The following is a 13,424-nucleotide window of genomic DNA, read 5'->3' on the forward strand; positions in this document are numbered from 1 at the left end:
CTTAGTCCCCCGCTTTTTGTACCTCTATTATGATACATTTCCCTTCTTCCCTCCCAAAAGAAATCACTCTTCTGAATTTTTTAATCATTCCTTTGCTCGTCAATTCTCCATATTTATTATTCCCATTTTTTTCTCTTCTTCTTACCATTTTTACCGAAAAAGCAATAGGAAAGAAAAGAAGAAAGAGAATGTAAAGGAAGAAGATGGGTGTGGAGAGAGAGAGAGGGTAAGAGAGAGGGAGGGAGGGAGAGAAGGTGGGAGGAGAGGAGAGGAGAGCAGAGCAGAGGAGGAAGGAAAGTAGGAGGAAGGTGGGAAGGGAGAGAGGAAGGGATGGAGAGAGACCATCTGCCTATCAATTACTGAGAAGCTAGAAAACTTCAATTGCTAGAGCCCTAATTTGGGCTTCAAGATGTAGGAAGGCAAGCCAAATCCCTTGTGATACTGGGTCAGTCCTGTCAGCTGATTCAGAGCTTCAATTTCCCCAACTTTCAAACCAGAGATTCACCATCCATCAAGACGCCCCAAAGCGTTCTGCCATCACCAAAGAAGGCCGCCCAGGGCCCTCTCCGCAGCCGTCGCCTTGCCCTCAACAAACATGGCTACGCGCGTGACGTCGAGTTCCGTCGCCTCCGCCCTCCCTCCTTCCCTCGGAGGCGGCGAGCATCAATGACGGCGGCAGGCTGGGCGCATGCGCGGCGGCGGGGCTCGGCCCGCGGCAGCGGCGGCGAAGGGGCGGAGGGGTTCTCTGCCCTCAGTTGCCAAGCTGCGGCGGCCGTGCCGGGATGGTGTAGCTAGGCCTGCGGGAAGGCGGCGGGGCGCGGGCGGGGGCGAGGCGGCCGCGAGGGCCGACGCCTCCTGACGGGCTCCGGTGTAGCGGCAGCACGCTGAGGGGGCGTCGCCGCCGCCGGCCCCCGGCACCGCCGCGGGAGGCCGCGCCCGCCATGGCGGCCCGGGCGGTGCTGGACGAATTCACGGCGCCCGCGGAGAAGGCGGCGCTGCTGGAGCGGAGCCGCGGCCGCATCGAGGGCCTGTTCGGCGTGAGCCTGGCGGTGCTTGGCGCGCTCGGGGCCGAAGAACCGCTGCCTGCGCGCATCTGGCTGCAGCTCCGCGGAGCGCAGGAGGCGGTGCACAGCGCCAAGGTGAGTCCCGCCGCCGCCCCCGCGCGCCAGCCTTCCGCGGCCCGGCCCCCGTGGCCTCGGCTCAGCCGGGCTCCTAGGGCGCCCCCCCCCCTTCCTCCCTGCTCTTCGTACTGGGACGCAGCGAAGCGCCGTGGTTAAGAGCGCAGTCTCCAGAGCCCACGGACCTGCGTTCTCAGCTTTTCGAGCCATCTGACCTTGGGCTAGCGGTTCAGTCCTGGGGCGCCTCAGTTTCCCCATTTGTAAAGTGGCGCTGACGAAAACACCTCCCTCGGAGGGCTATCGCGAGGATTGGAGTAGATGCTGTTGTAAAGCGCAGAGCTCAGTGACTGGCCTGGGGTGAGCGCGCTGCGAATGTTGCCTGTTATCTTTCCCCTCCCGACCCTCAGAATGGTGCGCAGGGCTTGATACCAGGGCCCACAGCCTCCTTAACCACCACATCAGCCACCTTTCTCTTCCCAGGTCTCCAGTACAGTGGTTCTGAACCTTTTTGGGATTTCAGTCCCTTTTGAGAATCTGACAAAACCGTTCTAGTGGTAAAATGCACAGAATATCAAGAAGAGATAGGGATGTTTAATAATAGTGTTAAAAAGAGCATTATTCATTGTATCGATATTATGTTCAATTAACATTTATTTAATGGTTATAGCACATCAGACGTTATGCTTAACACTTCATAAGGATTATCTAGTGCAGCTCTTAAAAAATCCAGTGAGGTGGATTATCTTCCTCTCTGTAAATTAACAGCTGGGGAAACTGAAACTCTGCAAGTGGTGACTCACCTTCTCTCAGAATCAGCATTTCAGGCTTATACCTACGCAACACCTTCAACTATTCCTCTTCCTTCCCGAGCCAAGAAACAGTAACAAAGCACATACCCCCCTTTCCCAGGTATGCAAGTTTCTCTAGGTTTTCCCGTCCATTACGTGGAGGCGCCAGGATTCAGACTTGGAGCCCTTGTTCTTGATACGTGGCTCCCAAATGATGAGCCCTCTGGCTGGGAAGAAAATGATCTTTTTTTGGCATCCGACTTCAGAAATTTCACAGTGTCCTTGGAGAATTGGATAAGCTGTAATTCCTGACTCCCTTTGATTAAAAAAAAAGCCTGGGTGCTGTTTGTTTAAATATCTTCAGAAGAGATAGGACTCTGTGATTCTTCTCCACAGCATAACTTAAAACATTGTAGATGTTCCATCAGTTTTACTTTCCTGTAGTTAATTTTTCTTAACTTTAAATTTTCTAAGTTTTTTTTTTTTAAATCTTTAATTTCTTAAGGTGGTCTCCATGCCCTAAGTGGGCTTGAACTCAAGATCCTGAGATCAAGAGCCACACGTTCTATGGATTGAGCCAGACAGGCACCCCCTAACTTTTAATTTTTAACTTCTTAGGCCCCTCGTTCTTTTCTCCCTGGCGACTGAATTTCTTCCTACTCTCCAGAGCTAAAAGGTTTGACGTAACTAAGTCCTCTCAATGCTTCTGAAAATCTCTTAGATGCAGTCATTCCTCTCCTTCTATTGCCTCTGCTGCAATTAAGACCTGCATTCTTGGTATGTGCCCCTCCCTTAGTTCGTTGCCCTCACTCCATTCCTCCCTCTTTTCCTCCCTCCCTAGTACAACTTGCATTTAACTGATCCTCCCACAGAAAATCATTTTCCTTCCCTGGGAACTACTAGGACATCCTGCTGGCTATCTCATTCATTCTGAACGCCTCCTCTGGAGATTAACGAAACATTTACTAATCCAGTCCCACCTTATTTTCCCAACTCTCAAGCTTAAACTTCTGCTGTCTTCTGCCTAGTCTCACTCCTTTTACTTCTGCTTCACCTGTTCCCAGTTCAGTTTTACTCAATATTCATTCCAAGTGTGGAAAGTGCTTCTTTGCTCTACAGAGAAACCTGGCATATTCTGCCAGACCCTCCCAAGGGCTGTTCTCTTGCCTGTCCTGCCCCTCATTTTAGCATAAGCTATCTGGAAAAGGTGTGTCTTACAGTATCTTGGAAGTAGGTGTCACTTGCCCATATATCTTTGTGATGTGTATTACTCATAATCCAATCCTCCCACTTGTAAGCAATTCTTTTCTTTTCCCTTGAGACTCATGGGTAGGCATTGAATGCCATAGTTGTTACTTGGTTTTGGAGTTTGTTTTACGATCTTTTGAGGAAGAGAAAACCATTAACTTAAAAATTAAGAACAGGAAGCAAACTTAAGCATGTACAATATTTTAAGTTAAGTTGTGGAGGAGGAGGAGGTTTTCGGGAAGGAAGATTTAGAGTAAATAAGTGTTTAAGCTAACTAGTAAGTAAGTCTGATTAAGATAAGATGCAGGTTACTGTTTTGGGTCCCTTCAGGTGGTTTACTTTGTTTTCCTGCTTTTAAATGTTAAGTCACTACATTTAGCTAATGCTAGGGAAGAGGAGAATGTGGAGATTTAGTTAGTTAGGGCTCCATTGGCTAGAGAGAATGGGGCCTAAAGGTAGAAAGTGATAATGCCCTAGGAGGTTAGAAAAAAAACAAAATGGCACACTCTAGAAGAGTGGCTACTTTTGTCAAAGGGGAAATGTATTGGGGGAAACCGTATTTGAGCTGGGCTTTGAAGAGCCAGTAAGATTGAAGAGTCAGAAAGTGTCAGACCCTCAAGGGACCCTAATGCCAGGTTAAGCCGTTGGGCCTTAGTAAGGAGTCAGGATTTTTGAGAGAAGGAGAGCTTGTCTTCTTTTTACTTGGAAAGCGGGAAGATCCAACTATGGAAGAGACATGTTTTAAGCTGGACATGGGTTGGTGACAAAGTTTTCACTGGAATTTGGCAACTGAGTGGATGTAGGGATTAAGGGGAGGGGTTTTAAACCTTAGTGTCAGGAAGATTGGTGGGTATGTTGTTTGACCTGTTGGTAGGCCCAGGTAGCCAACATTTAAAGAAAATGTATGTGCCAGGAAGTTCACTAATGGTTGCCTCTGGGCCTCAGGTAATCCACAGCCTAGTAGGGGAGACAAACTTGAAAACAAATAGTACAGTATGACACATGTTAACAATTTGAAGTATGTGCAAGGTGTTTACGTTCATACAGGAGAGAAAGGGTTGTTCTGCCTAATTGGGTGTTAAAGGATGAACAAGAGTTTTCCTGAGGGAAGAGCATGTGTAAAGTCACAGGGATGTGAAATAGTGCCAGTTTATCACTGATTTCTCAAGTCTAGAAGTAGATTGGTAGAAAGGGGCCAAGTCACAGACACTTGGGGCCTGCAGAAGAACATGGATTTTTACTAAGCAGGCAGGTAGTAGGGAGTCAGGGAAGGGTTGTGAGACCAAGAGTAATGCCATCAGATTTACATTTCTAAGAAATCTCTCCATGTCAGTTTTATATACCTATGCTTGTTTTTCTCAGGGTGGTCCATTGCTGGTTTGTGTTGATGTAAGGGCAAAAATTGGAGACAAGTGTTTAGTGGCTTTTATAGCAATGTGACATTACCACGAGGGCTGAAGAGGCAGTGTCTCAAAGAGCAGAATACCAGTAGAGATCATTCTACATGGGGACCAAGCAGAAGGGGGTTGAAGTCACGGGTGGCTGAAGTGGAATCAAAGGAGGATGAGGACTGAATTTCTGTGAGGAAGTGTAGGTACTGACTCAGTGCTGCCTCATTCATAGAGAGATCAAAGATGCAGTGCCTCGGAGGGATCCTTGGAGTCAGACAGTGATGGGGAGGGGTGAGGCTGAAAAGATCTCAGCCCTGGGAGCAAGAAAATAGAACTCTTCCTTTAGCTCTAGGAGGCACGAATTCCATGCTCCCTGGGCCCGTGTAGGGAGACTAAGCAGCTGGTTGATAGGGAGGACCTGGTGAATAAGGAAGGTGCTTATGCTCCGTGTGAGAAGGTGACTGCCAATGCTTAGTATTAGCCAATGACATAGTAGGGGCCCAGTGATACCTCATTTCATTATCTGAGAAAAGTCAGGGGTTTAGCTTTCATAATGTGAAATCTATTTTGTTTTTTAAGAGGCAACTCATTTATGCTTTAAAAACCATTCATGCTGTGAATAATACCTCAGTAAAATTTGCATTAATGTTTCCTTGTTAAAAGTGTATATCCTGTGGGGCGCCTGGGTGGTTCAGTGGGTTAAAACCTCTGCCTTCAGCTCAGGTCATGATCCTGGGGTCCTGGGATTGAGCCCCGCATCAGGCTCTCTGTTCAGCAGGGAGCCTGCTTTCCCTTCTCTCTCTGCCTGCCTCCTGCCTACTTGTGATCTCTGTCAAATAAATAAATAAAATCTTTAAAAAAAAAAGTGTATATTCTGAAAAAAAAAAAAAAAGCAACTATGCATGCTAAATCAAACATGTCAGAGGACCAGGTTCAGTTTTTAGGACCTCTTCTAGATAAAGGAGACAGGATGAGTCAAGATATGCTCCTCCCTCTCTCCCATTTGGTGAAGAGGGCAGTTGAACATCTTAATGGCCTATAGTATTGTCTCAGTAAAGTAGGAAACCAGTTCATGCCTGCAGAGGGAGGGTGAGAGCTGGAAGATGGTGGAGTATGTTAGGGTGGATGCAGTGGAACTTTTGGAAGTACATTGGAAAAGAACAAAAGGGGATTGGAACTGAAGTAAGGACCAGGGGAAATTAAATGGCCTGAATTTATAATATCACTTGATCCAGAAATTCTCCAGTAGGTGATGATTTCCCCCACTTTGGGTATTGGTAAAGCTAACACACAAAGGTCTAAAGGAATCCAAGATGTAATCGAACGAGGCAGAATGGGGCCCAGGAAATGCTTCTGAGTGGTCAGCATTATTTGGGTTAGAATAATCCAAAAATGTGTAAGACTTACCTTCTACTTTTAGTGACCTGACAGCGATAAAGGTTCAGACTGGAGAGGAGAAGGCAGAAAGGGGCATAATGAACTGTGAGAACAAGGGAAGGAGTAAGACCTTAGACCCTGTCCCCTCCTAGACTCTTGGAATCATAGATAGGGCAAGTTCAGTGAGTATTGGGGAATTGTAGAAGTTGAAGTGAGGGAGGAATTTCAGATTAGAATCTTGGATATGGAGGAATTCTGAGAACCAAGGAGTGGTGCCTCAGTAGTATGGGTATGAATGGAAGTGTGAGGCATCTGGAGATAGTACAGTGCTGAGTTCAGCAAGGTTCATAGCAGTGATTTGGGTGCTAACGTTAGTTTAGTTGGTTGATCCTGGAGCCTGTCCTGCAGGTTAACAAACAAGAGGAAGTAATGGGAAACAAATGGCTTGGCTGCTTGTACAAAACTGTCCATCAGCTTTTTGGGAGCTTAGATTTGTTAACCACAGTTGTCTGTCAGTTGGTGTTTCAGGCATTACCTCGTGACGTGACAGTGAGGAGCCACCATGAGCCATAGCCGGAACACCAGTCTGGAGGACTTAAAGAATAATTTGGAAGACTGGGAAGCCTTGGTGGCTCAGTTGGTTAAGCATCTGCCTTTGGCTCTGGTCGTGATCCTTAGGTCTTGGGATCGAATCCCGCATTGGGCTCCTTGTTCTGCTTCTCCCTCTGCCTGCTGCTCCCTCTGCTTGTGCGTGCTCGCTCTCTCACAAGTGAATAAATAAAATCTTTAAAAAGTGGGGGGGGGGGGGATTTGGAGGACTGATTAGTCTTAAACATTGAAATTACAGTATACTCAAGAAGCTATGCTAAGGTAAACCAAACATCTGGTCCATTTTAATTTGTGAAGAAGAGAGAAAGGGAGAAAGCGTCATACGAAGAGTTGGCAATCATCCTTAGGGTTTTTACTTAAATGTTTATAGAGTAAGAGAGGAGAAAGATAAGGATAAAAAAAAAAGGAATTCGAGTGGAAGTGGCTATTACTGCATTGACTTTAGAGAGTTAAAATGGACACTGTATTGTTTCATTTCCTTTTCTGTTAGGAGAGCTTGGTACCTGGTTTCATGAATGAATTCTTGAACAGTTGATTTGTTCATGGAGGAAATAATTTGTAGATGTAATACTGGGTAGTGACATGGAGTTTTTGTTTTGATTTTACCAGAAAGGAGGTTGGTGGCCTCTTTGCATTTCCTAGAATGATTTTTTTTAACTCACTATGGTTGTGAAAATCATCTTCTTAAGAAATGGTGGTTTGTTCAGTTTCTTTTTATGGTTAATATTTTGGGGATATACCAGAATGTTGAAATAAGGGATACTCAGACTGGTTATACTGGGGTCAAAGTGATTGCTCATGACCGTAGTTTCCTCTTCCTTATTTACCAGCTAGTATTGTAGGGTTTTAATTAAATCAAGGGCAACATTCTTGTTCTGTGTTGGCTTTTTACTAAATTAATATAACTGTATTAAGTTAGAAGTCTTGCATTTCAAAACCAAAGATGGGGGGGAGGGCAATACTTAGAGTAATTAATTAGAGAACTGTTTTTTTTTTTTTTAAATAAGTTATGTCCAATGGAAACAACATAGGAAACTTCTTTGTTTAAAGAAACTGAATTATTATTTGTTATTTTATGAGGTTCCTTCCAAATTGGAGGGTTTTGTTAAGTTTAGTACTGAGAGGATTAGTAGTTTGTTAGTTGATAAATAAAGAGCCACATAATAAATATTTTAGATTCTGTGGACTGTACCCAGTGTTTGTCTCATACTGTTTTTGTTTTTTGCTTTTTTACAACCTTTCTGAAGGTAAAAACGATTCTTATCCTGGGGGCTATACAGAAATTGTCCAGAGGCTGTATTTGCACTGTCCAGTATGTAGCCCGTACAACATGTGGCTATTTAAGTTAGCCAGAGTTCAATGAAATTAAATATTTACTTCTTCAGTTGCATTTCAGGTGCTCTGTGGCCACATGTAACTAGTGTCTACCAGTGTGGGCAGTGTAGTTATAGAACATTTGTGCTGTTTTGTCCAGAAGTTCTGTCAGACAGTGCCACCCTAGGTAGGAACTAATCCTTGGTCGGGCCTCCCTGACAATTCTCTGGTATGACATTGAAAGGACATGCAGCCATCCTTTTACCTTTTTCCTGAATTTCTGTAATTTTTGTTAATTGTGTCCCTTGTAATCATAAATAACTTCCAAGGAGGACTCTTGATCATAGAGACACATGAATACAGACTAGCTTCATTGTATTTGGAATATGGTTGGAGATAGTAGCAATTAGTAAACCTGGAGAATTATCCTCTGAGAAAATTTCATAAGGAACCTTCTGTTGCGTTTTTAATAGCCAGGTGGTTTTTGTTCTTAATTGCCTTTTATGGCTCTTTTATTCTAAAGTGAGAAAGCCGACCTCCAAAAAAATCAAGAAAGTCATGTCTCCATATTTCACCTATAGTATTTGTACATTTGCATGAATTCTTCTCTTCCCAAGGTTCCCAAAATATGCTAACATTTCTGGCCTGTCAGGAAGTGACTTTCTTTATATTATATGTAAGGCTGGGACCCTGTATGCCACAGAACAGGTACCACAGCAGTTTCCTAAGCATTGGTTCTATGCATGAACTACAGTCCTTGTTTTGTAATAGTGATGTTGCCATATATGATTCAGCGGGATTTGTAAATATGACATTCTAGTTATGGCCTGGGTTGCACATTGAATTTGTCTAATTTTATCCTAGTCAAACTGAGACAGATTGTCACTGATCCCTACGCAAATAACTACATTGCCGTGAAAAAGTAAAAGAAACCAGACTTTCCTTTTGATTTGACACAAATTAATGGTGTTACCCCACGTAAGAAATAGTTTTAGCATCCTTCTTGTTGGAAGGTAAAAGACAAATCTTTGTGACTGACTGCTGGGGACCTTTGGGAAACCCCAGAGATAATTTAGGAGTTAATGCTTTCAGAGTGGTATACTGCACAGCACTAATGTAGATGAATTCCAGAGATAAGTCGAGTGAAAGAAGATTTACATAACGTAATTCTATATATATGAAATACTAGATAGGGCAAAAAATTGTGTAATTATGGTGAAAAAATAGAATAATTAGAGCAGAACAGCTGGAAAAGGACATTAAACATAGACTGAGTATTACCAATACTAGGGAATCACTGTTCATTTTGTTGGGTGCTGTAATGACATTGTGGCTATATTAGAAAGCCTGTATATGTATGTGCTTACACTGCATTTGGTGTGTGACTCATTTGGAAATTAAGGATGTATCTGAAAAGGACCTTAGTTAACCATTTACTATTAGTCTAATCAAGATTTTAAAGGTAACTGAGGATATTGTAAATTATGCTTATGCTGCTAACTGAACGGCATATAACTTCTGATACTACAAAAGTTGTCAGTGTTCTAATTCAATTTAGTTGAACATATAAGCTTGTGTTTTTTGTAATTATAAATGTGAGTAATCATGAGTAATATAGCTTATCTGACCAGCAAGCCAGCAAAGTCTAGAAAGTTCAGATGTGTCTCTTCATAGGAAAAAAAATATATTAAAAAAAAATATGTGAGTGCATTGTGTTCTATACTGATGAAATCAGGAAAAGGATATCTGTTTTTAAATTAGCATTAGAACTATCAAATCAAACTGACCTAAGTTTTATTTTCATTGCGTGAATGGGATTCTTTTTTATTTATTTATTTATTTATTTATTTGTTAGAGAGAGCGAGCGAGCACAGGCAGAGAGTGGGAGGCAGAGGCAGACGGAGAAGCAGGCTCCCTGCAGAGCAAGGAGCCCGATGTGGGACTCGATCCCAGGACACTGGGATCATGACCTGAGCCGAAGGCAGCCGCTTAACCAACTGAGCCACCCAGGCGTCCCGTGAATGGGATTCTTAAATAAAAATTCGTTTGAAGTGTCAGTTTCTGTGAGTTTGTGGGATTTTTTTCTTTTGGTCCTTAAAAAGACTAACTAACATATTAGATGTTTAGTTCCTTTATTTTCTAGGAATTCTAGGTATATGAATTTAAGTAAAAGCTTGTTACTCTGTATAAACCAATTAGAACAGTGGTTCTTAAAAAACACTTCTTAAGAACAGTGGTTTCTTAAAAAAGAAAATTTTTAATCTAATTTATTAATACCCCTGGAGGTAGGAATATATTTCATACTCACACCGTGAGAAATAAAGGCTTTCCTCATTTTATAGATACAAGCATTCAGAGAGCTTTCAGTTCTGATTGCACAGTGTTAGACATACGTCAGAAGTAATCCAAAAACACGAAACTGGTACAGATTTCAAAAAGGCTGTTCTCTCAGTGGTGCTGAGACATGTTTTACACAAACAGAAAAACAGAAAAGACGAAAAACAGATTTTCTTGTAGTCTCTCATCCAACAGAAAATAGATCCATTATCCACTAACAGATCCCTTGGTCAGACACTGTAAAATCAGTTTCCTGTAGTCTAGGTTTGTGTATACCAAGGATGTAGTTGAGGCTGACCTGGTAGTATGTAACCAACGGTATAGGTGTAGAAAGGGACATGTGGCCAAGAACTCTAAAGCGAAAGCAAAATCAGAAGAATAAAAAACAAGGAAAGAGCACCAGTAAAAATCTCTTCCTGCTTGGGATTCACTCTGGGACCCAAAATGAGACATGGTTGGGCTTACACAACCATGCAGTCTTCTTTGTGGGCCATTCAGTTTAATAGCTCCAGGAGTCCACTTGGACATCTCCATGAGTCCTATAAACTGCCAAAGTGTAAATTTAAAAAAAAAAAAAAGCTTGAAACATGACTTTCAGGTAGATAACTTATGAATGAGGGAACCAGCAGGAATGTAAAACTGTTTCAGAAGGCATTTGAGGATCTGAGTATTGATCTACACTAAAAGAATAGTGGAGTAAAATTACTTGATGAGATACAGATTGCTTTATATCTCTCAGAGCAGTATAATCATAATATTTTTTTCAGTCAAATGGAGATACTGACATCTCTGCTGGACAAAAAAAATCTACATTTTAATATGTAGCATCCCGGTTTAGGCCCAAATGAGTAATGAATGGTGTGTCAGACAAAACTAAATTTCCCAGAGAATTAAATACTCTGTGGGTGGGCCAAAGACAGTGCTCCATTATGATTGAAAAGACAGTGCTCCATTATGATTGAAAGGCCATCCTTTTGCCTTATTTAGGAGTATCTAGAACTTTTCTTAACATTATACAAACTATTAAAATGGGACACCCCACCCCCCACCTCCTTTTGGTCATCTTGGCCATTTTCTCTTTGACAGCGTTACCCAGTCATTGGTACTAGGCTGGATGTCAACCTGTGTTCTTAAACTTCCTAATTTCTGTTTGAGCGCATATTTGTTCAATGTTTATTGTTCAGTTCAGGGTTTCTCAGTAGTGGCACTATTGACATTTTGGTTGAGAATATTTTGTTGTTCGGTTGTATTGTGCTTTCTAGGATGTTTAACAGCATCCCTGACCTCTACCCCCTAGATGCCAGGAGCACCCCATCAGTGTGACAGTCAGAAGTGTCTCCTGACATTGTCAGTGCCCCCAGGAAGAGCAAAATTATCCATGGTTGAGAACCACTGTGTTAAATAACCAAGGCCAGGCCCCACACTGTCTCGTTGAGTTGTGTAAATGCTGTAGTTCAAATAATGAGATAACTGGTGTGCGTAGAAAACATTAGCATCTCCCTTACCCAGTTCTTGGAAAATGTTTTTGGATGAATATAAGGAAGGAAAGGTTAAATTAGGCTGCAGAAATAAGAAAATAGACTAAAATCCAAACTACAGAGGACTTTGAATATGGGTCTGAGGATCTTGAACATTAATGCTCTGTAGTGAGGATCTTTAGAAAGTTTTTGAGTAGGGAAGTGAAACAGGTAGGTTTTCACATGTCACCGATGCTGTTAATCGGGGGTGAAGTCTGACAAGACCCAGAAAGAAAGGTTTAGAGTTGGTTGCAGTAATATTCACGTGAGACAGGATTTGTGAAAAATTGCAGGTGATGAGAAGGAAAGAAAGCTTTCAGTCCAGGCAACTGTGTTTCATTTTCAAGGGAACTTGGACCAAAGACAAGTGGAGAGAGCTCTGAGCTCTGATGCAGATCATTAAATTTGAGGCACTTGTGGGACAGTCTGGTAAAAGTGTCCAGTGGATGGATAGTTTGCAGCCTGATAGTATTAAGGGCTAGAGATGGAGATTTGGAGTTGACATCATAGAAATAAAAGTTATGGTAGGAACCTGAAGAGTCTCTGAGAGTATAATTGAGGGAGAGGATCAGAAAGGCACCTTGGGGAAGGCATACATTTAAGGTGCAGTAGGAAGTGGCAGCAGAGGATTTTGGGAAGTAGTCAGAAAGATAGGAAGTGGACAGCTAGCGGTATTTCCAAAGTATGGAGAGGAAATAACTTGTCAAGGAGAAGTTGGGCAACCACATTGTGCTACAGAGAGCCTGAGTGAGTAGGAGAGTACAGAAAATGGGCCTTTGCATTTGACAATAGTTGTCATTTCTGGCATTCAGGAAAGTGGTTTCAGTTTGAATGGGGGCAGAATCCAGATTTCAAAGGGTTGGCAGTGAAATGGAGTTTAGGCTACTTTTTTCAAAAAAATGTGGCAATAAAGACAGGGGTGGAGCAATCCTATACCAAGGCAGTAACGCTGAAGAAAGTGTTCTGTAGGATCAGGGAAACCCACACAGGTTTGTATGTGGGCAGGGGTGAGTAAAAAGAGAGTGATGAATCAAGACCTGGGAAAGGGGCTTGGCTTTGAAGCAGAAGGAAGGAGAAAACAAAGTCATGAAAGGTAGAATTTTTTAGATGAAAAAGGAGAGGCAGTTGAAGACGTTCACAGTGTTGGCTTTTGGACTGTGATAAAATAATTTATTTTACTAAGAGTGAGAAGAGTAACAAATGAAGTTCAGTATCTGAAGATATTATTTGGGTAAGAACGAAGAATAAATTGACCAGGGGAGCTGAGGGTTTTGGAAGCTGTAGAAATTTCAGAGATTTACAGAATGGGGATCAAGTCAAGGGTAAATACTGAGTATGGTCCCTGGTCCTGAGTCAAGAAGTAACTCAAGAGTGAGTACGAAGGAAGTTCTTCCCTGTGGAGCCGTTAAGGCACCCCTCTTGGGAGAGCACTTGGTAGACATTTTAGAATGAGATTGAAGAGAAAGATGGAACAGAAAGCAGATGTTGGAAATGCACTGGAAAAATGGCTAATGTGGTTATTTATTTTATAGCAGTATTATTAATATAGATAACCAGATAGAGACCTAAAATGGATCTGTTACAGATTTGTAGATTAATGATGTTAAAAATCTTTTTTTTCCTAAGTCTTATATGGTGCTTCGAACTTAGACCTATTCTGTGTGATGCGTGTCAATGTCTAAAAATCATATTACTCCTCCTTTCTTTTCTCTTAGAGATAATATA

General features: G+C 42.5%; 1 protein-coding gene across 1 annotated transcript in view; it reads left to right on the forward strand.

Annotated features, from left to right (window-relative positions):
* Nucleotides 1-760: 760 nt before the first annotated feature.
* N4BP1 (NEDD4 binding protein 1) overlaps nucleotides 761-13,424 on the forward strand; it is a 44,064-nt gene continuing 31,400 nt past the window's right edge. Inside the window, exon 1 of the mRNA XM_080828036.1 lies at nucleotides 761-1,139. Coding sequence (XP_080684162.1) covers nucleotides 942-1,139 — 198 coding nt within the window. The 5' untranslated portion in view covers nucleotides 761-941. The remainder of the gene's footprint in view (nucleotides 1,140-13,424) is intronic.

Source organism: Martes martes, assembly GCF_963455335.1.
Source record: "Martes martes genome assembly, chromosome: 17".
Taxonomy (NCBI): Eukaryota; Metazoa; Chordata; class Mammalia; order Carnivora; family Mustelidae; genus Martes; species Martes martes.